This window comes from Ornithorhynchus anatinus, chromosome 3 (assembly GCF_004115215.2).
Source record: "Ornithorhynchus anatinus isolate Pmale09 chromosome 3, mOrnAna1.pri.v4, whole genome shotgun sequence".
NCBI lineage: Eukaryota > Metazoa > Chordata > Mammalia > Monotremata > Ornithorhynchidae > Ornithorhynchus > Ornithorhynchus anatinus.
In genome coordinates, this window is record NC_041730.1 from 14,102,114 (window position 1) to 14,130,082 (window position 27,969).

The window sequence follows — 27,969 nt, forward strand, 5'->3', positions numbered from 1 at the left end:
ATTATAATACCCTTCGTCGTTTGATTAGTTTAACGGGCAGAAATCAACCTCGGGTTTTTTCACTGCATTTCAACACACCAACTCTCCACACAGCCCTAGCTGTGGAGATGTAATTCTGGTATTAATCTTTTGCAAAAATGTTTTAGAAAGGACCACATGACTCAGCATGCAGGGCCAAGGTGACTATCCCTAATCTCACAGAGAAAAGGCTCGGCTCATTCTCCCCTGAGGACCGTAAGCTCCTGGTGGGTAAGGATCATGTGAACCAGCTCTCTTGCGCTGTCCTTTCCCACAGTAAGCGCTCAGTAAATACCACCGATAGACTGATCGAACGCTCCCCCTACGGCATGGGGGAAAAGTATCCCACGCAAGAAAGGGCAACCATCACACTCTGTTTTCTCCAAGCTTCCTTTTGGTGCTCCTGTCGGAAACAGAACAGTGAGCTGGAGGGAAGGCATTTTTTATTCTTACGATTAAAAATAATGATAATATCTGTTCAGCGCTTGCTGTGTGTCAAGCACTGTTTTAAGCGCTGGGGTAGAAACAAGCTAATCAGGTTGGACACAATTCCTGTCCCTCGTGGGGTTCGCAGTTTTCATTTCAGTTTTACAGATGAGGTAACTGAGGAACAGAAAAGTTAGGTAACTTGCCCCAAGTGACAAAGCAGTAGACAAGCGGCGGAGCCGGGATCAGACCAATCTCAATCCGGTACACCTCGCTGCTTCGCCGAGGTCCGCTGCCGCTCCCGGAGAGCCAAGGCCGTTTTTTAAACGCCTCAAGGTGCCATTTAGATATCTCGCGATCTCAGCTGGCTGGGCTCGTTATTCCAGCTTCTCTGGCACAGAAGACCTGCAGTGGCCCTGGGGTTCATGCCCCAGTGGAGGGTAGCCCAGTAGCCAAAATTAAACCTTTGAGCAACATCCCTCCCGTACGCATCCCCAAGCATGAGGCAATATTCTGGGACAATCCGGAGTTTCACAAAGACCCAGGCCAAGCCAGACTCACTTCACGAGGGGTCACCACAGGCCGAGCCGCTCCGTTCTGGTCAGGAAGTTCCCAGAGGTCTCAGATGAATCTGGGATCTTCCTAAGGTTCCCAGTGGACGTGAGGAGATGATGATGATAACTGTGGGATTGGTTAAGCGCTTACTACGTGCCAGGCACTACCCTAAGCACTGGGCTGGATACAAGCAAACCGGGTTGGACGCAGTCCCTGTCGGGCTTGAGGTTCGGAGTCTTAATCCCCATTTTACAGTTGAGGTAACTGAGGCACAGAGAGGTTCATTCATTCATTCATTCAATTGTATTTACTGAGCCCTTACTGTGTGAAGAGCACTGTACTAAGCGCTTAGGAAAGTACAACACAACAATAAACTGTGACATTCCCTGCCCACAACGAGCTCACGGTCTAGACCGGAAGAGACCGGCATCGATACAAATAAATAAAATGACTGATAAGTACGTAAGTGCTGTGAGGTGAGGGGAGGGGGGAAGAGCAAGGGAGCAAGTTAGGGTGATGCAGAAGGGAGCGGGAGATGAGGTAAAGAGGGGCTTAGTCTAGGAAAGCCTCCTGGAGGAGATGGGCCTTCAATAAGGCTTTGAAGCAGGCTTTGAGAGTGAAGTGACTCGCCCCAGGCCACACGGCAGACAAGAGGCGTAGCCGGCATTAGAGTCCATGACCTTCTGACTCCAGGCCCGGGCTCTCTCCACTATGCCAAGCTATTACCCCTAAACTGCCCCTCTGGGTAGGGATTGTCTCCATCTGTTGCCAAATTGTACTTTCCAAGCACTTAGTACAGTGCTCTGCACGTAGTAAGCGCTCAATAAATACGACTGAATGGACTCCACCCCGGTCAGGTGCTCCAGAGGTCTCAGAACCAGTCTCAGAACCACCCTAGGCTACCTCGAGAAAGCCCAGAGAAGCAGCGTGGCTAGAGAAGCAGCGTGGCTCAGGGGAAAGAGCGCGGGCTTGGGAGTCAGAGGTCACGGGTTCTAATCCCAGCTCTGCCGCCGGTCAGCTGTGTGACCTTGGGCAAGTCACTTAACTTCTCTGTGCCTCAGTTACCTCATCTGTCAAATGGGGATGAAAACTGCGAGCCCCACGCGGGACAATCTGATCACCTTGTATCCCCCCGCGCTCAGAACGGCGCTTTGCACATAGTAAGCGCTTAACAAATACTACAATTTATTTTATTTGTTTTTAAAGCCGCTCAAATCCCTAGCCTGCAGCCAACCCTTACCTGTACTGGCTTGGCTATAGGTTGCCCCGAGACTCCCCGAGGTCTGACCCAAACCTCCTTGTCAGTTCCCGGTTTACCCAGGGCCAAGCTTTGGGGGTCCGATTTATCTGGGGGGCTGGGGGAATCGGCAGCTTTCGCCACAAGAGAACGGAGGTTGCAAGTCTGCCAAAACCGCAGGTGGACAATCTTGCACGCTTCCCTTTTTCCATCCCCAAGTGGCGGCTGTCTACCGAGTAGATGATGATTTTCCGACCGCCCTACCCCACTTTCGGCTGCTTCAAAATCCTGAGGGTCTAGTATCCGTATTCTGGGACACTGAGCCCACGAGAAGCGGCGTGGCCTAGCGGACAGAGCGACGCCCTGAGAGTCAGAAGGACCTGGCTTCTAATCCTGGCTCTGCTGCGTAGCTCCTGTGTAACCTTGGGCAAGTCACTTAACCTCTCCGTGCCTCAGTTACCACCTCTGAAAAATGGGAATTGAGACTGTGAGCCCCACGTGGGACAGGGACTCTGTCCGACTCCATCTGTTTGAATCCACCCCAGCGCTTACAGCAACGCCCGGTACATAATGAGCTCTTAACAGATACCACAATTATCATTTTTAGTACTATCCTTATTGTAGATTCAGGGACGGCCGAGAAGACCGAGGCCCAATCGATAACCCCATCTCACAATCCCCCCATGTCAGTACTGAACTTGAGTGGGTATTTCGGGTCCAGGCTGCTACAGAGCTCACAGTATTAATTCACACTATAGTTCTGACTCAGCAAATACATTCCACATCATTTTCAGATTATCTGGGTGTTTGCTTTTCTGAAACCAGCCATCAGCACACAGCAGCTCCCGAATGACTGCTTCCAACACACTGAGTCGGTATGTCCTGAGATCCCCTACCTGGTCATCACTCCAGTGGTCAAAGAAGAAGCAAAATGAATCTGTATTTTTTAACGATGAAAATCACGGACGCTGCCTCTGTGACGGCCGTTAAAAAATAATCGGAAGGGCAGGAAGAGTTCCTCAACATCAACCGACATTTTTATACTCTCCCTTTTACCCAAAATACACGCACCCTTTTTTCAAAATGATCAATAACCATTAAATCCAAAGAATCCCTTATTCTACCCTAAGATAGCCAAAAATTATGAGCCACCCGTAATACGAACACGAAATTGAGTTTCGGTGAATTCCACCGTCCGCAAAAATCACTGCTCTTTTCTGAACCGGATCGCTTGCTTTCTCAGTCGGCTTGCTTTCCACATGCCTTAAACTCTGTAAAGGAGAATCGGGTTTTATCCTTACACTATCTCGTTACCCTACGTTAATAAAAATCCTGTATTATATTTAATGTCAGTGAATTTGGAATGCGATATCAGGAAAAATGCAAGTGACACTTTTGATCATTAGAAAGAGTGCAGCTATCCGCCCCCAATTCAGAGCAATTTGCATGTGGAAACTTAAAAACTTCTTAATGATGCTGACACTTGGCTCTCTAATACTTAGTACAGTTCATCTGACTCAGCCCTAAACATTTCTTCTGACGCATTACAATTAGAGAGGTTAGGATGAGAATAAGCTGGGCTATGGATGAAATGACTCATGTGGGACAGGGACTGTGTCCAACTCCATTCGCTTCTATCGACCCAGTGCTTAGTACAGTGCCTGGCACACAGTAAGCACTTAAAAATATTATTATTATTAATTATATATTAAAACAAAAAGGAACTGATCTTTCGGGTACATTTTCAATATTAAATGAACAGTCTAAAACAGAAAATTAGGAATTTCCTATTAGAACTCTGAAAGCATAAAGGCTAAAAAATTGAAATAAACCATACCTTGAACAGGCTAGGATCAAATTAATTTTTATAGGCTAGGCTCAGACTTAAAATGACTACAAAAAGGAAACGTTTTTGCTGAAATGTTACTCTCATTTTTAGGGTGAACTTCCATTTTAATAAAAATGTTTTCTAACTTTTTCTGCTACAACCAGGCAGCTTCACCTTTCAATACCCAAAGGTCTCCCGTGTAAAATGGATTGGCTGTTTCTCCATTATATTCATCATTTTGTTAACTCTAAATCAGCAAACGATAAAAGAATTACACATTTACCAATTCGATTCCTTGCGGAAAAGGTGTATCTTCCCAATCCTTCTGAGGAAATCTCTGGATTATTTTCCCCAGACCTTCACCAGACCCTGCAAAAGACCGACAGAAAAACAAAGATTATTGCTTTCAAGTAGTCACAAATTCATTCATTCATTCAATCGTATTTATTGAGCGCTTACTGTGTGCGGAGCACTGTACTAAGCGCTTGGAAAGTATGATTCGGCAACAAACAGAACACAATCCCTACCCAACAAAGGGCTCCCAGTGCAGCGTGGCTCAGTGGAAAGAGCCCGGGCTTGGGAGTCCGGGGTCATGGGTTGGAATCCCGGCTCCTCCGCTTGTCAGCTGTGTGACTGTGGGCAAGTCACTTAACTTCTCTGGGCCTCAGTGACCTCATCTGTAAAATGGGGATGAAGACTGCGAGCCCCACATGGGACAACCTCATTACCCTGTATCTACCCCAGCACCTAGAACAGTGCTCTGCACATAGCAAGCGCTTAACAAATACCAACATCCTCATTATTATTAGTTTCAAATAAACACAAAAAGTCTTAAATACAACCCTACAGTCCTTTACAAGAATGCATTCATCCGGCTACAAGGAAATCCAGAGTTTTCAAATCTCATTCAAATCTCTATTTCATCCTTCCTCACTCCTTCCCAGGAGTGTGGTGGTGAGATATTAACTAGCTGGAATCTGCTGAGAATCTAAAAAGGAAGAGAAGATGCCAACTTTCCTCTCTGCCCCATGTTTGCACCGTAGAAACCGTCTCTTCTTGACCTCCCTACCCTCAAAGAACCCCATCCCTCCGCCTTTCAACTTCCAGGATCTAACCTTCCTCCCTCCAACTACCCAAGAGTCTCCCTCTCTCTTTTTTCTGGCCTATCTGGACTCTCTGAAAAGCAGCACGGTCTGGTGGGGAAGAGCACAGGCCTGAGCTTCGAAGGCCCTGAGTTCTAACCCTGGCTCCGCCTCTTGGCTGCAAGTCATTTCGCTTCTCTGGGCCTCGGTGACCTCGTCTTGAAATCGGGATTGAAGCTGGGAACCCCATGTGGGACGCGAGCCGTTTCCAATCGGATTATCTTATGTAATTGTAATTATGATACTTGTTCAGCCTTTACTGTGTTCGTTCAATCGTATCTAGTTAGTGCTTACTATGCGCAGAGCACCGTACTAAGCGCTTGGAATGGACAGTTCGGCAACAGATAGAGACGATCCCTGCCCAACGACGGGCTCACGGTCTGAACGGGGGAGACGGACAACGAAACGAAACAAGTAGTCGGGCATCGATACCATCAGGAGAAATAGAATCACAGATATATACACGTCATTAATAAAATAGAATAATAAATAATATATACAAAAATGCACAAGTGCTGTGGGGAGGAGATGGGGGAATGCTGGTATTTATTAAGCACTTACTACGCGTCAGGCACTGTTGTTAGCACCGGGGTAGATCCAAGCTAATCAAGTTGGACACAGTCCCTTGTCCCACATGGGGCCCATTTTACAGACGAGGTAACTGAGGCCCAGAGAAGTGAAGTTGGCTGTAAGCCCGTCGATTAGACTGTAAGCCCGTCAAAGGGCAGGGACTTGTCTCTATCTGTTACCGATTTGTACATTCCAAGCGCTTAGTACAGTGCTCTGCAATAATAAGTGCTCAATAAATACTACTGAATGAATGAATGAAAGGTCATACAGCAGATGTGGCAGAGCCAGGATTAGAACCCAGATCCTTCTGACTCCGAGGCCCGTGTTCTATCCACTAAGCCATGCTGCTTCTCTGCTATATCTTCCCCAGTGCTTAGTACAGTGCTTAGCACATAGTAGATGCAAAACAAAATACCATTAAAAAAATCCTCTGAGCTCCCTCTCTTTGTTTTGCTCATTTTCCAAAGAGCTCTTGCTTTAGGTCAGTCTTGCTCATCCATTAATAATAATAATGAAGGTCATTATTATTATTATTGCAGTATTCGTTAAACGCTTACTATGTGCCGGGCGCCGTTCTAAGGGCAGGGGTGGAGATAAGCAAATCGGGTTGGACGCAGTACCTGTCCCATATGGGACTCGGAGTCTTCATCCCATTTTACGGAGGAGGAAACTTAGGCGCAGAGAAGTGAAGTGACTCGCCCAAGGTCACTCAGCACACAAGTGGTGGAGCCGGGATTAGAACCCACGACCTCCTGGCTCCCTGGCCTGTGCTCTAAACACAAGGCCACGCCGTTTCTCTCCTGCCACCCCTTATTTTAGGACTTGAACATTCACTTTGGGGAACAAAGACGAATTAGCAGAGAATGGGAGAAACGACCAGACCGGAGCTGCCCAATATGGAGGGCGAAAACAGTGAACGGATTTGTTTGCTTCTTGTTTCCTTCGTTGAAGTCATAAATAAAGAAGATCTTGAGTTCGGAATGGGATAAATCTGGGGCTACTGGAGCGTTCTGGGCTCGCTCCCTAGCAGCAGCCCAGGGGACTGAGAATGATGAATTCAGAGGGGGCTGAAGAAATGTTAATGGTTGACTGAAGTAATGGAATAATAATGTTGGTATCTGTCAAGCACTTACTATGTACAGAGGACTGTTCTAAGCGCTGGGGTAGATACAGGGTAATCAGGTTGTCCCACGTGAGGCTTGCAGTCTTAATCCCCATTTTCCAGATGAGGTAACTGAGGCACAGAGGAAGGGAAGTGACTTGCCCACAGTCACTCGGCTGACGCGTGGCAGAGCCGGGAGTCGAACCCGTGACCTCTGACTCCAAAGCCCAGGCTCTTTCCACTGAACAACCGGCAGGCCCAAGGCATTCCCGCTTGCCCTCTTTCTCTTCTTCCCTCAATCGATCGTATTTACTGAGTGCTTATTGTATGAAGAGCACTGTACTAAGCGCTTGGGAGAGTACAAAGTAACAGAGTTGGTAGACTTAGAGAAGCAGCGTGGCTCAGGGGAAAGAGCCCGGACTTGGGAGTCGGAGGTCATGGGTTGGAATCCAGACTCTGCCACTTGGCAGCTGTGTGACTACGGGCAAGTCACTTCACTTCTCTGTGCCTCAGTTACCTCATCTGTAAAATCTGTAAAATGGGGATTAAGACTGTGAGCCTCACGTAGGACAACCTGATTCCCACTTGTCGGATGTGTGACTGCGGGCAAGTCACTTAACTTCTCTGTGCCTCAGTTCCTTCATCTGTAAAATGGGGATTAAGACTGTGAGCCCCACGTGGGACAACCTGATTCCCCTGTGTCTACCCCAGCGCTTAGAACAGTGCTCGGCACATAGTAAGCGCTTAACAAATACCAACATTATTATTATTATTATTATTAACAGTACTCGGCACATAGTAAGCGCTTAACAAATTCCAACACTATTATTAGACAAGTTCCTTGCCCTAGAGAAGCAGCGTGGCTCACTGGAAAGAGCCCGGGCTGGGAAGTGAGAGATCATGGGTTCGAATCCTGGCTCCGCCGCTTGTCAGCTGTGTGACGTTGGGCAAGTCACTTGACTTCTCTGGGGCTCAGTGACCTCATCTGTAAAATGGGGGTGAAGACTGTGAGCCCCACGTGGGACAACCTGATGACCCTGTATCCACCCCAGCACTGAGAACAGTGCTTTGCACGTAGTAAGCGCTTAACAAATGCCATCATTATTATTCTCATCATTATTATTATTATTATTGCCCACAGTGAGTTTACAGTCTAGAGGGGGAGACAGGCATTAATATAAACAAATTACTCATAATGTACATGAGTGCTACGGGAGGGGTGAAAAGAGGGAGTAAATCCAGTGCACAGGAAATGCAGAAGGGAGAGGAGGAAATGAGAGCTTAGTCAGGGAATCAATCGATCAATGGCATTTACTGAGCATTTTTGAGCACACAGTACAACAGGATTAGCAATCACACTTCCTCCCATCATGAGTTTACAATCTAGAGGACGAACTCACAGTCTAGAGGAAGGCCTTCAATAATAATAATAATAAGAACAATGTTGGTATTTAAGTGCTTATTATGTGCAGAGCACTGTTCTAAGCGATGGGGTAGATACAGGGTCATCAGATTGTCCCGCGTGAGGCTCACAGTTAATCCCCATTTTACAGATGAGGTCACTGAGGCACCGAGAAGTGAAGTGACTTGCCACAGTCACACAGCTGCGAACTTAATAACCACTACGCTGCCGAAATCAGGCAACCGTTGGTACTGAAATATCGGGATATCAGGGCCCTACCGCTCCGCTGGGTATTTCCAGAGGAGTCGAGTTCCTGGACCCCAGCGTCTACCCCAGCTCTTCCACCTGTCTGCTGGGTGACCTTGGGCAAGACATTTCACTTCTCGGGGCCTCGACTATCTCGTCCGTAAAATGGGGCTCAAGACTGTGAGCCCCATGTGGGACAGGGGCTGCGTCCGATCCGATTTGATTGTATCCACCCCAGCGCTTAGTAGAGTCCGGAACGTAGAAAGAGCTTAACAGATACCACCTTCATCCAAATTTCTCATTTGGATACCGAAGGGAATGTCACCAGAGAAGCAGCATGGCCTAGGGGACAGAGCACAAGCCTGGGAGTCAGAAGGATCTGGGTTCTAATCCCGCCTCTGCCACCCGTCTGCTGCGGGACCTGGGGCGAGTCGCTTTACTTCTCCGGACCTCAGTTCCCTCGACGGTAAAATGGGGATTAAGACCGTGAGCCCCACGTGGGACAAGGACCGCGTCCAACCCGATGAGCTTCTATCTGTCCCGACTCTTCGTACAGTGCCCGGCACGCAATGTAAGATTAACAAATACTATAAGTTGACGGCAGCAACGAAGTACAGCATGGCATGTGGACAGGCAACCGAAGTCATAGAAGAAGCCACGCCAATCTCTGAAGAAGCTCTCCAACAAGCGGGTGAAGACAAAATATCAGGTGCTGGGCCGGGACCTGTTCTGTGGCCCGGAGACGGTAAAGAGAAACACCGAGGAACTGATTACTCTGCCACAGCGGCGAGCGGAGAAACAGCCAGCATTGCTAATAGACGTAACAGCTCTGAGAAGCAAAAACGATGAAAGAACAAATGGGATTGGTGGCCGAGCCTCCGCCGGACTTAGCAGGGAGCGCTTGGACTACTTGGACCAACAGGACTTCCTTTACTTGGGCAAATGAGTTGCCCGCATCCCCGGGATAAAGAGTTGGTCGCAGTTTCCCAAAAGATCCAGAAAACCTTCTACCTGACAAAACGATACTTCTACAGCATTTTGCTTGCCATACTCATTGTTTTTAAGAAGTTCCCGTCCACATTTGAAACTACACCGGCCACACACAACTGCCCCGTGGCGGTATTTGAGATCATCTATTAGATTCTATCCTCCTTGGCTTCATTTTAAATTCTAGAATTTAACCGCTTAGTTTTAACAAACGTCAGCAACCGTTACTTAGTTTGCAAATGCTCCTAACTTCTGAATCCCGATTAGACTGTAAGCCCATCGAAGGGCAGGGATTGTCTCTGTTACCGATTTGTACATTCCAAGCGCTTAGTACAGTGCTCTGCACATAGTAAGCGCTCAATAAATACTATATTGAATGAAGGAATGATCCTCAGGTTTGCACTCTCGATAATCGATAATGAAGGAAATCGCAGCCAAGAAATATGCCACAGATTAATGTTAGAAAGACTTCCTATGAAGAGTCTGGGAAAAGTCATGAAATGTGCCGATGGAACTATTGCCACAAAAATACAAATTGTCAACCCTATGGTGTTTCTGTGGTGGATCCAAAAGCCGGACAGCGAAAAAAAAGGATAGAAAGAACACCGATTCTTTTGAAATGTGGTGTTGGAGAAGGCTTTTGCGAATACCATGGACGGCCCAAAAGACAAACCGATGGATTTTAGAACAAATTAAACCAAATTGGTCTTTAGAAGGCAAATGATTCCACTTAGATTAGCATATTTTGGACACATAATCGGGAGGACTAATTCTCCGGAGAAGACAGTAATACTAGGAAAAGTCCAGAGAGAACGTGTAAGAGGCAGACGGGCAGCTAGACGGATAGAGACCGTAACAACGATAACGGGAGAACGATTCGAAAGGTTGCAGATTATGGCGGAGGACAGGACGTTCTGGAGAAAGTATATCCACGGGGTCATAATGAATCAGGAACAACTCGACAGCACTTAATGATAATATAATAATGACAACGAGGCCCTACGGCTCTTACCAAAAAAATCCTGTAATACGTTTTCAGATTTTAAAAAACTCAAAGTCACAGAAAATAAGCGGGCTTGACTATCTTCTGATTTCCCCTTGTAGCTGTGAAGAGTAGGTCACCTCGGGGAGAACAACTCTTTACAAGAAATCCCCTGTTGCGCATCATTCCCCATCAAAAAGCACTGACTAAAAGAGCGTAGAGGTTACTAAAAGAACATCTCTGAGACGTCTCTCCATCTGCTGTGTTTAGGGGGAGTAGATTGACTCCCCTACGTGCCAAAGCGCCTGTAAGGAGAACTTATCATGCAACCCACCGGCACGACATCTGTATCCCTTGATTCTACCATCGTCAACGGTAAGCTGACCTGCTCCCCCTGAGTGATGACGATGATACTGGCTGAACGCTCGCTATGCGTCAAGCACCATCCTAAGCACGGGGGCAGATGCAACCTAATCAAGTGGGGCTCACAGTCTCGATCTCCATTTTACAGCTGAGGGAACTGAAGCACGGAGAAGTGAAGTGACGTGCCCGAGGTCACACGGCAGACAAGCGGTGGAGCCGGGATTAGAACCCAGATCCTTCTGACTCCCAGACCTACGCTCTATCCATTAGGCCACGCTGTGCCTGTCAGAAGGGTTAAGCAGGCAACCCACTAGCACAACATTCGGATCCCTTGGCTCTGTACATATAAAGTGCTCAGAAATACCACCGACTGATTGACTGACTGGTTGATCCACCCTCACAGCAGACAGATAATTGCTCTCCCCTGCTTCAAAACCTTATTGAAGGCCCATCTCCTCCAAGAAGCCTTCCCTGACTAAGCCCTCCTCTCCTCTTCTCCCGCTCCCTTCTGCATCACCCTGACTTGCTCTGTTCATTCATCCTCCCTCCCATCCTCACAGCACTTCTGCATATATGTGTAATTTACTTATATTAACGTCTGCCTCCCCCTCTGGACCGTGAGCTCGTTGTGGGCAGGGAAGGTGTCTGGTTGTGTTATACCGTACTCTCCCAAGCGATCAGTGCAGTGCTTTGCACACGGTAAGTGCTCATTAAATACGATAGGATGAAAGAATGAATCCCTTCAGCTCCCGCTTGTTGGATACTCTAAGTGTGCCAAACTAAGAGGCAGATATTTGATTCACCTGAGCCGACCGTCCTTTAACTTGCGGAAGGGCTACAAGAGAGTTAACCTCCGAATGAATCCTGAACTGCACCGCGAGCGATACATCTTGTCTTATGCCGTCGAGTCGTCTCCGACCCAGGGTGACGCCACGGTCGCACCTCTCCCAGAACGCCCCACACCTCCATCTGCCACTGTACTGGTAGTGGAGCCGTAGGGTTTTCCTGGTAAAAATCCGGCAGTGGTTTATTCATTCAATAGTATTTATTGAGCGCTATGTGCAGAGCACTGTACTAAGCGCTTGGAATGTACTTCGGCAATCGGCAACAGATAGAGACAATCCCTGCCCAGTGGCGGGCTCACAGTCTAATCGGGGGAGACAGACAAAAACAATAGCAATAAAAAGAATCAAGGGGATGTACATCTCATTCAAACAAGAGCAATAAATAGAATCCTGCACCACCGCCGCCTTCCACGAAGCCAACTCGGGTCTCCGCCCTCGACTCTCTCCCGTGCCGCTGCTGCCCGGCACAGGGGAGTTTCGACTTGGAGCAGATCGTCTTCCGCTCCCTAGCCGCTGCCCAAGCTAGGAATGGAATAGGTATGCTTCCGCTTGACCCTCCCTCCCACAGTCGAGACCGGTAGAGGACCGGAAACTCTCCAGGGGAGACCCTGGGAGGGGAAAATGATACGTAGGCAAGGAAAATGAGTATTCCTCTAAAAGTGGAGTGCATTTTCCGGTGACCCTCGACGGCTTATTCCATCTCAGTCTCACTCGGTCTCCGGCGCCGGTAGTTTACTGGGCCACTGATTCCCATCTGGTCCCATCTGACCTTGAATGGTCCTTCGGTTGTCAGCCGGTCTCGAGAATTCAGAAGTATCTGGCTATTAATCTTAAATGTTCCAGTACACGGCAGGAGAAACTTCGTAAACAGGCGTATAAAAATAACTTGCTAAACATAAGCATATAAGGTGTTGGTCGAAAATTTCATTAAAATCATCGATAAAAATCAAAGAGATAACCGAGTTCACTGCAATCGATGTAGATTTCAATAGGGAGCACGTTCTGCAAAACTCGGGATTCTAAACGAGGTCTGCCGGGGCTATATCTGCTCCTAGATCACCGGTAACTTGACTTTTCTAAAACGTGCAAGGGAATCTAGCCCTCCACTCAGTAGGGATCAGCCATCGAATGGTGAACCCCAAAAGCAGGGATGGTAACCCCCTCCCCACGGTCAGTCACCTGACAATATCCTGGAATTGCACGTTCGCCCCGCTTCCAATGTTTTCTCCAGCTCGTTTGAACAGCCGCCAGTGTGGAGAATTGGGGGTTAATGCCCGGTGGCACTGACCTGACCCGTGAAAACCCGAAAACACTATTTAAAGTCATCTAGATTGGATTTCACATAGCAATAAAATGGTAATGGCTTCGCTGATCATCTCAGGGCATCATTACATAATAGGGTGAAATTGATTAAAAGCTACTTTAGTTTTAAAAACGCTGGGTGATAATCTTACGCTTTAGAATTTAAGTACACCGATTAACCGCATGCCTCCGAATAACCCCTCACTCTTGAGCCACTGGGAAAACAGCGTGGCTCAGTGGAAAGAGCCCGGCCTTGCGAGTCAGAGGTCACGGGTTCGAATCCCGGCTCTGCCACTTGTCAGCTGTGTGACTGTGGGCAAGTCACTTCACTTCTCCTTGCCTCGGTTCCCTCATCTGTAAAATGGGGATTAAGTCTGTGAGCCCCACGTGGGACAATGTGATTACCCTGTATACCCTGTGTACCCTGTACCCAGCGCTTAGAACAGTGCTCTGCACATACTAAGCGCTTAAATACCAACATTATTATTCTATCCATTACCCAGAAGGGGATATAATAGACTTATAAGAGCTCTCGATAAACAGAATGCATACGTGACTACAGGTGGAGGGACCGTTCGCATTCCACTTTGCTTTCCTTCCGAATCAAGAGGTTCTAAAACACACACTTCAGTATTCTGAACTAGGGTAGCTTTCTTAAAACTCACACTTAGAGGGAGAATTGAAATTACATCATACATATGTCTTTATATCTGGGGTAAATCGGTGTACTGTACACTTTTTATCAATTTTAGAGGCTTGACCAGCTCCTTATGGGCAGGGAATGTGTCCGTTTTTTGTTATTGTTTATGTACCTTATTGAAGGCACAACTCCTCCAAGAGGCCTTCCCTGATTAGCCCTCCTTTCCTCTTCTCCCACTCCCTTCTGCATCGCCCTGATTTACTCCCTTTATTCATCCTCACCTCCCAAAACCACAGCACTTATGTACCTGTCATTTATTTATATTAGTGTCTGTCTCCCCCTCTAGACTAAGCCCGTCGTGGGCAGGGAATGTGTCTGCTTACTGTTACAGTGTACTCTGCCACACGCTTAGCACAGGGCTCTGCCCACAGTAAGCGCTCAACAAATACGACTGTATCAATGAACCAACTTCCCAGAAATTGGGGACTGGAAGGTTTTACCTATCTGAGGCTCTGAAACTCTGCAAAATATGGATCCGGGTCAGATTTTACCACGATCGCTTCATCCACACAAAGGGGCAGCCCATGGTCGGCTGGCCTCCTCCCCCCTAGAAAGCCCACCTGCACGGGACCTGAAGAGGGCCGATCCAGCATGAGTAATTAATTCTTTCATTCAATTGCATTTATTGAGTGCTTACTCTGTGCAAAGCACTGTACTAAGCACCTGGAAGGGTGCAATACAACAAACAGACACATTCCCTGCCCACCGGCTCACTGTCTATAGGAGAAAACAGACAATAATATACATACATACATAATTACAGATATATATATATATATATATATATATATATATATATATATATATATATGCAGTGGGGATGGGAGGGAGGATGAATGAAGTTAGATTCAGAAGTTACCCAAGCAGCAGCCTAATGGATTCTCTCCAAGCCCCTGGCATACATCACAGAAGGGGGATATCAGGGTGGATGGAATTTCTATTTATCGTGATTACGTTGTCTTGTTTTTGTCCGTCTGTCTCCCCCGATTAGACCGTAAGCCCGTCATTGGGCAGGGATTGTCTCTGTTGCCAAATTCTACATTCCAAGTGCTTAGTACAGTGCTCTGCACAGAGTCAGCGCTCAATAAATACTATTGAATGAATGAATGGTTTGTGTGGATTTTATCAAGTGTGATAATCCCGCTTTTGAGTTTTAAGTTCAGGCTGTCTCCCCTGCTCGACTGTAGGCTTGCTGTGGGCAGGGAACATATCTACTAACTCTGTCCCGTTGGACTCTCTCAAATGATAAGTACCAGTGCTCTGCGCACAGTAAGCGCTCACTAAATACCACTGATTGACTGACCGATTTCACGGCCAAGTAAAACATGGCCTTTTTTAATTATTACTTTAACTGAACCACAAGAGGATCTTGTCTTGTCTCAGGCAGTCGAGTCGTCTCCGACCCACAGCGGCGCCATGGACGCATCTCTCCCAGAGGACCCCACCTCCATCTGCGACGGTTCTGGTAGTGGATCCGCAGAGTCTTCTCGGTCAAACTCTGGAAGCGGTTGAACGTTGCCGCCTTCCGCAGAGTGAACCCGAGTCTCCGCCCTCGACCCTCTCCCGTGCCGCTGCTGCCCGCCATAGGAGAGTTTTGACTCGGGGCAGATGGCCTTCCACTCTCTAGCCACTGCCCAAGCTAGGAATGGAATGGACGTGCCTCTGCCTGACTCTCCCTCCCATGGTCGAGACTGGAAGAGGACTGGAAATTTTCCAGGTGTGACCCCGAGAGGGACCGAGAGGATCTGCGAACCCAAAATCACTGGTGTGCTCGGGGGTGCTTCTGAGGACTCTGATCTGGGCAAAGACCGTCCCGGGCCGATTGGCTACAGGGGAGCAGAAGGCGGCAGAAGGGAGGGACAGACACACAAACTCCCATTACCCCAGCCGTCCTGCTCCAGCCCCGGCACCGCAGCCAAGAGGGTCCGGAGGGTGACCTTGCTGAGGATACGCCCAGGGCACGGTCCCCTCGGGGCGGGCCATCAGAGGGGCAGCTGCAGTTGAAAATCTGAAAAACGTGCAAATCCGGAGATCGTATCTGACCAATTTTCAGCCTTGTTTACCGTCCTGCTCCTCGGCTGCCCGTCTCCTGACGACTCCCCCGATCTGCCGCCCACGGGAGGGGGCCGGGGCCAGCCGGCTAAAACCCCGGGGGACGGTAGCCGTCGGCCTCCCCCTCTCTCTTCGGGCCAGCGTACGACCACGACGGCCTCGGCTCTGCCTTCCGCGGGAGTAGGACGGCAGCCAGTACCGACAGACCCCACCAAAGTCCCTCTTTCAGCTATTTTCGCCAGGGAGCTCAAACCCAAGCAGACCAACAGAACCAAGAGAAAACACGTCTCTCCCTCCGTCTCCCTTCTGTATTTATCGAGCACTTACCGTGTGCAGGGCACCGTACTAAGCGCTTGGGAGAGTACAACAGAACGGAGTTGGTAGACACCATTCCCTGCCCACAGGGAGATCTCTACCTTTGCTAATTCCACACAAAATCCCAGCCTTTGTGCTACTATTATAGGCAGATTGACCTTCGAAAGTCTTTATAACAGGCCATAGTAAAGAATGAATCTTTTTATACCAGGTAATCCCTGTAAAGGACCCCTTTTTTCCTTTAAACACTGTCAATGTGCACATTATAGGAAAATAGTCTACTTTCTAATTCCTAGTTTTTTCCATTATGGTTCTTGTTTAAATCTGTTCCATCGAAGGTCAGATGTCATTTACCTATTTGCCTTTTAAATTCCAGAAGCTGCTGTTAACTTGATATTAAATTTATACATGATATTAAATTTATAAGTATAAATTTATACTTGATATTAAATTTATACACCTTGGTTTTAAAATAGGGGAAGGCAAAGAAGCAAATCGTCTTCAGAACGTACAAGAGGAAAATATAACTTAGAACTTCACACTGACTAAGGCGATTTAATCAAAATGTGTTTATTTTTTATCAGCTGTGTGACGTATCAGCTGTGTGACTCTGGGCAAGTCACTTAACTTCTCTGTGCCTCCGTTACTTCATCTGTAAAATGGGGATGAAGACTGTGAGCCTCACGTGGGACAACCTGATTACCCTGTAACAACCCCAGCGCTCAGAACAGTGCTCGGCACATAGTAAGCACTTAACCAGTACCAACATTATTATTATTATTATTATCATTGCATCCTCTCCAGCGCTTAGAACAATGCTTGGACACAGTAAGCGCTTAAACAAATGCCATAATTATTATTGTTATTATTACACTCGTTGTGGGCAGGGAATGTGTCTGTTGATTGTTGTACTGTCATTTTCCAAACTCTTCCCGCGCTTGGCACATGGTAAGCGCTTAACAAACACCATCATTATCATTATGATTACAGTGCTCCGCAAACAGTAAGTGCTAAATAAATACGAATGAATGATTTAATAAGGATATGTACATAAGTAATAATGATAATAATTATGGGACTTGTTAAGCAGTTAACTACGAGCCAGGCGCCGGGGTGGATACAAGCAGGTCCCTTGTCCCCCATGAGGCTCATGGTTTCAATTCCCATTTTACAGATAAGGAACTGAAGCTAAGGGAAGTGAAGTGACTCGTCCGAGGTCACCCTGCAGACAAGTGGCGGATCCGGGATTAGAACCCATGACCTCTGACTCCCAGGCCGTTGCTCTATCCACTATCCCATGCTGCTTCTCTACAATACTCTACACACAGTGCTCTGCGCACAATAAAGCTCTCAGTAATAATAATAATGTTGGTATTTGTTAATGTTGGTATTTGTTAAGCTCTTACTACGTGCAGAGCACTGTTCTAAGCGCCGGGGTAGATACAGGGTCATCAGGTCGTCCCACGTGAGCCTCACAGCTAACCTCCATTTCACAGATGGGGTAACTGAGGCACCGAGAAGTGAAGTGACCTGCCCACAGTCATTCAATCACAAAATATGGGTTTGGACTGTAGCGTGAAAATTCTATCATGAAAATAAAAAATTATAACAGCAAGGTATCACACAAATCCTCAGGCAGTTTTGATTCAAAACATCCTGATTTTAGAAATGTGAGACTTCACAGACTTTCAAATAACAGCATGGCTCAGTAGGAAAGAGCACGGGCTTGGGAGTCAGAGGTCAGCTGACAAGGGGCAGAGCCGGGATTCGAACCCATGACCTCTGACTCCCAAGCCCGGGGCTCCTTCCACTGAGCCACGCTGCTTCTTTAATAAATTCAATAAATACGACTGGTTGGTTGTCAGCGATCCCCCCCGCAGTCGGGATCCTGCCACCAACAGAGGGGAAGACGGACATTACTATAATTTCTTTATATTAACATCCGTTTCCCCTCTAGACTGCAGGCTTGCGGTGGGCAGGGGACGCGTCTGTTTATTGTTGTCTTGTACTCTCCCAAGCGCTTCGTCAAGTGCTCTGCGTGCAGTGAGCGCCCGATAAATACGATTTACTGACAGACCCCCGCAGCCATCAACCTTCCCCTCCTTCCTTCCTCCCACTCGCACGCCGCCGGCCTCGATCACACGGCCCGGACCCTCAAGAAGAATCGATCAGTCGACGGGATTTGTTGTGGGCTTACTGTGTGCAGAACACTGTACTGAGCGCTTGGGAGACTACAATAAACACATCTGACAGACACGACGAGGTTACAGGTTAGACCCACTGATACAGTGCTTGGGACACAACAAGCACTCAGTATATATAATATTACGATTATTATAATAACCACTAAGTCAAGAACGAGCTCAATGAGCTTAACCTCCTTTTGATCCTTGTCTGGAGGACTACTTGAGTAGCAGTAGTAATAATAAAAATATAAACTGTGGTATTTATTAAGCGCTCACTGTGTGCCAGGCCCTGTACTAAGCGCCGGGGTAGATACAAGCTAACGGAGTTGGAAATAGTCCCCGTCCCACTTGGGCTCTCAGTCTTAATCCCCTTCGCAGCGTGGCTTAGTGGCAAGAGCGTGGGCTTAGGAGTCGGCGGTGGTGGGTTCGAATCCCTGTTCCTCCCCTTGTCAGCTGTGTGACTTTGGGCAGGTCGCTTCCCTTCTCGGTGCCTCAGTTCCCTCATCTGTAAAATGAGGATTAAGACTGGGAGCCCCAGGTAGGACAGCCCGAATACCTTGCATCTACCCCGGCGCTTAGCATTTAGTAAGCGCTTAACAAATACCATCATCATCATTTTTCGGATGAGGGAACTGAGGCCCAGAGAAGTGAAGCGACTTTCCCGGTCACAGCAGACAAGTGGAGGAGCCGGGATTAGAACCCGGGTCCTTCTGACCCCTAGGCCCGCGCTCTATCCGCTAGGCCACGCTGCTTCTCGACGGGAGTTCTTACAGCTCCCGAACAATCCATTCCGGCTCCCAAAGACAGATGGTACAACTGGCAACTGTTGCCTTCTAAAGGCCACGGCGACACACGCAATCACCCAAACAGAAAATGCCGTGTTTGGGCCGGCCAAAACCACCATCCTCTGGACGGAACCGAAGCGCTTAAATATGTCGCACACAAGATCAAAGTCAAATCCTTGGCGGGGCATTATCAACCTAAAATATAAAACCGTGGGCTCAAATCCCGGCTCCACCGCTAGTCAGCTGTGTGACTTTGGGCAAGCCGCTTCACTTCTCTGGGCCTCAGTGACCTCGTCTGGAAATTGGGGATTAAGACTGTGAGCCCTACGTGGGACAACCTGCTAACCCCGCATCTACCGCAGCCCTCAGAACAGCGCTTGACACATCGTAAGCACTTAACAGATATCATCAAATATCACCGTCAACTGTGGGCCGGGAACGTTTCTACCAAGTCCGTTGCGCTGTACTCTCCCAACTGTGTTTTTTAAGCCCTTACTGTGTGCTGAGCACTGTGTTATGCGCTTGGGAGGGTATACTATAAAGAAGGTGGCAGACGGGTTCCCTGCCGACAAGGAGCTCGCAGTCTAGAGGCTACATAGTACTTGTCAGCTGTGGGACCGTGGGCAAGTCACTTCACTTCTCCGTGCCTCAGTTACCTCATCTGTAAAACGGGGATTACGACTGTAAGCCTCAAGAGGGACAACCTGATTACCCTGTATCTCCCCCAGCGCTTAGAACGGTGCTCTGCACATAGTAAGCGCTTAGCAAATACCAACGTTATTATTATTATTCCCCTACCTGCGATGTATTCTAACATCGCTCCCCTCCGCTAGACTGTAAGGTCCTTGTGCTCTCCCCCAGGCACGCAGTCCACCGCCCTGCGTAACGTAAGCTCTCGCTAAATACCACTGACTCGTCTCCCCCTCTGGTGAACAGCCTCCGCATCAAGCACCCGACTTGCACGATCGCTTCACCGGACGCACCCGCTTCATACGTTTCACTAAGCCCCAAAGACAGAAGAGGATACAATCTGCGCTTGTAGAAAATGTAAGATCTAGTCATTCGGAACTCGGTGGCCAGGGACAACAGGATCCCTTAAAAGAGAATCTAAATTGGCTGGACCAAAGCTTCCGAGCATCTGTCAAATTCCTTTCGGCACCCTTCATTTTCATCACGCTGGGAAGCAGCGAGGCTCAATGGAAAGAGCCCGGGCTTCGGAGTCAGAGGTCACGGGTTCGACTCCCGGCTCTGCCACTCGTCAGCCGTGTGACTGTGGGCGAGTCACTTAACTTCTCTGGGCCTCGGTTCCCTCATCTGTAAAACGGGGATTAGCTGTGAGCCGCACGTGGGACGACCTGATTACGCTGCATCTCCCCCAGCGCCTAGAACAGTGCTATGCACATAGTAAGCGCTTAACAGAAACCAACATTATTATTACTATCTCTCTAAAAAGAAGTGTTTCACTCTATATGTAGCCGTTCGGTCATTCACGGAACCAGAGTTCCTGATCTGTGTTCTCCTCGGTCGCATTGTTTTTTATCCTCTGCCAAATTTTGACTAATAACAGCCTTGCAATAACTGTTTATTTTCTCACCCTAACAACTGTGATCTCGGTCTGCTTGATTTGTAACTTCTTTTTGTTCCTGACTTGACTCATTCTTCTCCGAAGCTCTCTCCCCGTCCCGTCCGTTGGGAGGCCCACTGGGACAGGAACTGTGTGACCGCGCCGATTATCCTTTATTTACCCCAGCAGTTTAGCACAGTGCACAGGGCAGGATAAGTGCCTGATGAATATCGGTACGCTACTACATTGCTTACGTACCCAAAATAAGCAGAAACATCTATCTGGCTGGGTAATTTCATTCATTCATTCAATAGTATTTATTGAGCGCTCACTATGTGCAGAGCACTGTACTAAGCGCTTGGAATGGACAAATCGGTAACAGAAAGAGAGGGTCCCTGCCCTCTGACGGGCTTACGGTCTAATCGGGGGAGACGGACAGATAAGAACAATAGCAATATCTGGCAGATGTTCATTATCTTATATATAATATATACTATATTTATATAATAATGATAATGTTGGTATCTGTTAAGCGCTTACTATGTGCAGAGCACTGTTCTAAGCGCTGGGGGTGATACAGGGTAATCAGGTCGTCCCACGTGAGGCTCACACTTGATCCCCATTTTACAGATGAGGTAACTGAGGCACAGAGAAGTGAAGTGACTTGCCCGAGGTCACACAGCTGACAGGTGGCAGAGGCGGCAGTCCAACTCGTGACCTCTTACTCCGAAGCCCAGGCTCTTTCCACTGAGCCACGCTGCTTTAGGTGTGTATATATTATATATATTATTTTATATATATTTAGCTGCATAATACTTATAATGATAATTACGGTATTTGTCAAGTGCTCACTATGTGCCAAGCACTGCTCTACGCGCTGGGGTAGATACAAGGTCATCAGGTCGTCCCACGTTGGGTTCACGGTCTCAATCCCCATTTTACAGATGAGGCTACTGAGGTCCAGAGAAGTTAAGTGACTTGCCCCAAGTCACGCAGCGGATAAGTGGGGGAGCCAGGATTAGGACCCACGACCTCTGACTCCCAAGCCCGGGCTCTTGCCAACCAGCCATTCTGCTTCCCCAACTATATATATTAATTCATTCAACAGTATCTATTGAGCACTTACTGTGTTGCAGAGCACTGCACCGAGCGCTCGGGAAAATACGATACAGTAACCGGTGACGTTCCCCGCTCAGAACAAACGTACAGTCTAGTCCCACCTGAAGCCTAATACCAGGTGGCCAGTACGCTCTCTTTAATACGGTCTCCCAAAGGACGGGATGGCCTCCTTGATTCAAATTTCTAATTCCTCACCAATCATCTCATCGTGGGTCAGTGTGCTCCATATAACTCAAGAGAGCGTCCAACTCCTTGCCCGGTGCAGCCTCGCCACCCACTCCCAGTGCGGCGGGAGCTACGATCGATTGGATTTTCCTCCATTCATTCCATCGCATTTATTAAGCTTCTAGACCGGGAGCCCACTGTTGGGTAGGAACTGACCCTATCTGTTGTCCGGCTGTACTTTCCAAGCGCTTAGTACAGTGCTCTGCACACAGTAAGCGCTCAGTACATACGACCGAAGTGCTTACTGGGCGCAAAGCAACGAATTGAGCTCGGGAGAGTACCACACAACAATACACCAGATACACTCCCTGCCCAAACGAGTTTGGCTCAAGTGGGCGGGGCCCGGGCCTGGGAGCCTGAAGGACCTGGGTTCTGCTCCCGGCTCAGCCACGTGACTGCTGTGTGATCTTGGGCGAGTCACTTCACTTCTCCGGGCCTCAGTCACCTCATCTGTAAAACGGGGATTGAGAGCGTGAGCCCCACCCGGGACAGGGACTGCGTCCAACCTGACGACCCTGTATCTACCCCAGCCATCGGAACGGTGCTTGGCACAGAGGAAGCGCCTAACGGGTACCGCAGTTATTATAATCAGAGGGGGAGACGGACACTAATACAATGACAGATATGGACCGAAGTGCCGTGGGGCCGGGAAGGGGGGATGAGTAAAGGGAGCGACGTCCGTTCATTCATTCGATCGTATTTGTTGAGCGCTTACCATGTGCAAGAGCACTGGACTGAGCGTTCGGAGAGTACAATTCCGCAACAGAGAGAGACAATCCCTGCCCAACAAACATGGCCCGGGAGGGGATGGTGATCGACGACCACCTTCCCTCTCCACCTCACCCACCTGGGGTCCCGCCCTCCAGGCTGGCACAACCTCAACGCCAACTCCCCCGGAATGGAGGGGGGGTGTCACAGCTAATGACCCCTCCCTCCTCCTCCCCTTCCTCCTCCTCCTCCCCACCCCCGCCACCACCAAGGCTTTAGGGAGCCCGGCGCTGCGGGAATCAGGGTGAGCGTGGCGTAGAGGCCGGAGCCCGGGCCTGCGAGGCAGAAGGTCATGGGTCCTAACGCCGGCTCCGCCACACGTCCGCTAGGTGACCTCAGACAGGTCACTTCACTTCTCCGGGCCTCGGTTCTCTGGAAAACGGGGATGGAGACTGTGAGCTCCACGCGGGACGGGGTCTGCGTCCGACGTGATTCGCTTATATCCACCCCGGCGCTTAGTACGGCGTTCGGCAGACAGGAGGCACTCGACAAGTACCGCGGGGGTCTCCTTGCACGTCTCCTTTGAACTTCCCGGTGCCCCACCCCTCCCAAGGGTGGGTCTTCTTGCTGGACACCAGACTGACGCGCACACGGAATGGGCAGGTGAAGCTGACTGACCCAGGAACCACTCGCTCCTGTTGGGATGAGAGTAGGCAAGGAAAGCTTTTTGAAAGAGAAGACTCATCCACTCGCCACAAACATGCAAATTTCTGATCCCGTCTCATATGCTTTCCTCTTACCGTTGCCATCCCTCAGAGAAATCACGGGACAAATTCATCCCGTCACGGTACGTGTTAATGATACTCAGAGGTGTCGCATCTACTTTGTCGAGAAGCAAATTTACTAGAATCCCAGCTGAAACGATATGCAACCTAATGGCCAAAAAAAGCAATCTGAAAAATAGATATTCTCTCTTGGCTTTGGGAGAAATTCCGTGGGCCAAGGGAATATGGTCAGCTCTTCCCACACTGATTTTGTTTTTAAAATGTTTTATACGTTTGGCAAACTTTATGTTCAGTGTCTTTAATATGGCCAAGAAATTCATACAATAATCTTGGGAATATAACTATGGACTTCCTGGACGTCGGCCACAATTTTAAGCCTACAACCCAAATAGCGGGCTGACAAAAAAAAAAAAATCCATAACCCAGTTCTTAAAGCTCTTTTCTCACTGCAGACCTTAATTAAAGCGTCCTGTTATTTTCCCCAAATCACGTTTTTCAGTAGACTGAAAAACATCGCCGCAAATCAGAAATGTGCTCTATTTCGTTCTTTACACGAAAACTCCGAAGTACCTTTTGCCAAACCTGTGCCAAGGAGAGAGAACGCCTGTAATATCCCCTGTAATACTCCTCAGGGTAACAGTACGCAAAATTTCAATGAAGGATTCTTAGCATTAGACTTGGTCCCACCTGTGTTTCCCCATAACCCCAAGACGATCCTGTTTTCCTAAGGAAGGCCAAAACCCCTCCCAGACGAGGAGTAGAGAATGAAGTTCAAAATCAATCAAAAAATAAAAATAAACGGTATTTACCGAGCACTTACTGTGTGCAGAGCACGGTACCGAACGCTTGGGAGGGTACCATACGACAGAGCTGGCGGACGTACTGCCGCTATTAAGAGCAACGGAAACATCTATCGAGTGCTTACAACGTAGTAAAGACTGAACTAAAACCTGGGGAGAAATATAAAGAAATATCTGAAGACCAAGCCCCCGGCCCACAGGGCTTCCCGTACAGAGGGGGCACAGACTAGTAGAACAGAGGAATATCATCCGAAAACAAAGAAGATCAATTAAAGTTCGACAATAAAAGTTCACCGATACAAAACGCCAATTCAAAAGCACTCACCGACCAAGGTATTAGACCTAATTTTAATCCCTGCCCAATTTTAATCCCTGGCCACGCCCATACTCTAGTTATTTCTAGAAGAATAATTATGAATACCGATGCAAAGCAATTATTAATGGGTGACTCAATTAAGAAGGCAGCACATATATCACGTGCACGCCAGTGAGCTGAGGAAACACTAACAAAACCCATGTCGAACGCTACAAGCGAACAAAGCCAAACCCAAAAGCACCAAATCGGAATCCGGGTGGAATAATGTGCCCCTTTAGCGGGAACGGGTCTCACGATACAGAGCACTCCGATGTCTAAAAATCTACCAGGAATAAATACGGTACCTAATAACAACACAGAAGATATTTTGAACAGAAATCACGCTCTCTAATTTCCAATGATTTATACACATGCGCGTGAGCAATTCACAATAATCATCTTTCAAGGTCTGTCGAAAACAACCCACCACATAAAGCAAAACGCTAACTTTAAACTTTAGCCGAGGAGTGCTTTCGCAAGAAATTTATTTCTCTGATAACTCTTCTCATCTCTGTTGGGGAAGATCTCCACTTTCTCCTGCCTCCACATGTTCTGATGTTAAAAGTTGCATGACCTGGTGGACAGAGTCCGGGCCTGGGAGTCAGAAGGGTCATGGGTTCTAATCCCAGCTCCGCCACTTGTCCGCTCTGTGACCATGGGCAAGTCACATCACTGCTCTGGGCCTCAGTCACCTCATCTGTAGAATGGGGATTGAGACTGTGAGCCCCCCCGTGGGACAAGGGACTGCGTCCAATCCGATCCGCCGGTATCCACCCCAGCGCTTAGAACAGTGCCTGGCACACAGTGAGCGTTGAACAAATACCATAAAAAACAAATGCCGTAAGTCTGCATCGCGATTAATGAGGTCTGTGCTATAAAAGTAGCACTTTTCATTTTTGCTAATCCCAACTGGACACTTCCATTCTGAAGATTAACCACAGAAATATGTCTGTGGTGCTTTGATGATCCAAGTCTGCATGGTGTCTTGTCATCCCAGCTCCGCCACTTGTCAGCTGTGTGACTGTGGGAAAGTCACTTATCTTCTCTGGGCCTAAGTTCCCTCATCTGTAAAATGGGGATTAACTGTGAGCCTCACGTGGGACAACGTGATGACCCTGTATCTACCTCAGCGCTCAGAACAGTGCTCTGCACATAGTAAGCGCTTAACAAATACCAGCATTATCATCTATCAATCGATCGATGGTATTTACCGAGTGCTTACTGTGAGAACTCTCTCCCAAGTGCTTAGTACTGTGCTCTGCACCCAGTAAGCGCTCAATAAATGTCACCGATTCAATGGTTACCTAAGTGACTTGCCCACAGATGCACAGCAGAAAAGTGGTGGAGTCGTTCATCGAATAGCATTCATTCGTTCATTCAATAGTATTTGTCGAGCACTCACTATGTGCAGAGCACCGTACTAAGCGCTTGGAATGGACAATTCGGCAACAGACAGAGACGATCCCCGCCCACTGACGGGCTCACGGTCTAATCGGGGCAGACGGACGGACAAAAACAAGACAACGTAATAGCAGTAAATAGAATCAAGGGGATGTACACCTCATTAACAAAATAAATAGGGTAATAAAAATCTATACAAATGAGCTCTCACGGCTTCGACTACCATCTCTACGCAGATGACACGCAGATCTACACCTCCGCCCCTGTCCTCTCCCCCTCCCTTCGGGCTCGCATCTCCTCCCGCCTCCGGGACGTCTCCGCCTGGATGTCGGCCCGCCACCTAAAACTCGACGTGAGCGAGACCGAGCTCCTCATCTTCCCTCCCGAACCCGGTCCTCTCCCAGACTTCTCTATCACCGTGGACGGCACGACCGTCCTTCCCGTCTCTCGGGCCCGCGATCTCGGTGTCGTCCTTGACTCGTCCCTCTCGTTCACCCCACGCGTCCTATCCGTTACCGAGACCTGCCGGTTTCACCTCTACGATATCGCCAAGGTCCGCCCTCTCCTCTCCACCCAGACGGCTACCTTACTGCTACGGGCTCTCGTTATATCCCGGCTAGACTACCGTGTCGGCCTTCTCTCCGACCTCCCTTCCTCCCCTCTCGCCCCGCTCCGGTCTATTCTTCACTCCGCCGCCCGGCTCATCTTCCCGCAGAAGCGATCTGGGCCTGTCACTCCCCTTCTTAAACAACTCCGGCGGTTGCCTATCGACCTCCGCTCCAAACAAAAACTCCTCACTCTAGGCTTCGAGGCTCTCCGTCACCTCGCCCCTTCCTACCTCTCCTCCCTTCTCTCTTTCCACCGCCCACCCCGCACGCTCCGCCCCTCCGCCGCCCGCCTCCTCGCCGTCCCTCGGTCTCGCCCATCCCGCCGTCGACCCCCGGGCCGCGTCCTCCCGCGGTCCCGGGACGCCCTCCCTCCTCACCTCCGCCAAACCGATTCTCTCTCCCTCTTCGAAACCCTACTTAAAAATCACCTCCTCCGAGAGGCGTTCCCAGACTGAGCTCCTCTTCCCCCTCTACTCCCTCTGCCATCCCCCCTTTACCTCTCCGCAGCTAAAGCCTCATTTTCCCCTTTTCCCTCTGCTCCTCCACCTCTCCCTTCCCATCCCCACAGCACCGTACTCGTCCGCTCGACTGTATATATTTTCGTTACCCTATTTATTTTGTTAACGAATTGTACATCGCCTCGATTCTATTTAGTCGCCATCGGTTTTTACGAGATGTTCTTCCCCTCGACGCTGTTTATTCCCATCGTTCTCGTCCGTCCGTCTCCCCCGATCAGACCGTAAGCCCGTCAGACGGCAGGGACCGTCTCTATCTGTTGCCGACTCGTTCATCCCAAGCGCTTAGTACAGTGCTCTGCACATAGTAAGCGCTCAATAAATACTATTGAATGAATGAATGAAAGCACAGTGCTGAGGGGAGGGGAAGGGAGAGGGGGAGGAGCAGAGGGAAAGGGGGAAAGGGGGCTTAGCTGAGGGGAGGTGAAGGGGGGAGCAGAGAGGGAGCAGAGGGAGCGGAGGGAAAAGGGGAAGCTCAGTCTGGGAAGGCCTCTTGGAAGAGGTGAGCTCTCAGTAGGGCTTTGAAGAGGGGAAGAGAAGAGAGTTAGTATAGAACCCAGGTCCGCTGACTACCAAGCCTGCTCTTTCCATTAGGCCACACTGCTTCCTTGCAAAGTGGCTATTCTCGGGAGCCACCGAAAATTGAAAACCCGGCAATCATGCATACTTCCACAACCGATGTGTTAGCAGCGTGGCCTAGTGGACAGAGTCCGAGTCTGGGAGTCGGATGGTCATGGGTTCTAATCCCAGCTCCGCAATCTGTGTGCTGTGTGACCTGGGGCAAGTCACTTCACTTCTCTGGGCCTCAGTTTCCTCATCTGTAAAACGGGGATTAAGACTGTGAGC

General features: G+C 48.8%; 1 protein-coding gene across 8 annotated transcripts in view; it reads right to left on the minus strand.

Annotated features, from left to right (window-relative positions):
- Nucleotides 1-27,969, minus strand: part of SBF2 (SET binding factor 2) — a 474,020-nt gene that overhangs the window by 361,803 nt on the left and 84,248 nt on the right. For all 8 annotated transcript variants that reach the window (XM_029059546.2, XM_029059545.2, XM_039911379.1 and 5 more), the window contains exon 2: nt 4,348-4,433. In XM_029059546.2, the coding sequence (XP_028915379.1) occupies nt 4,348-4,433 (86 nt within the window). The remainder of the gene's footprint in view (nt 1-4,347; nt 4,434-27,969) is intronic.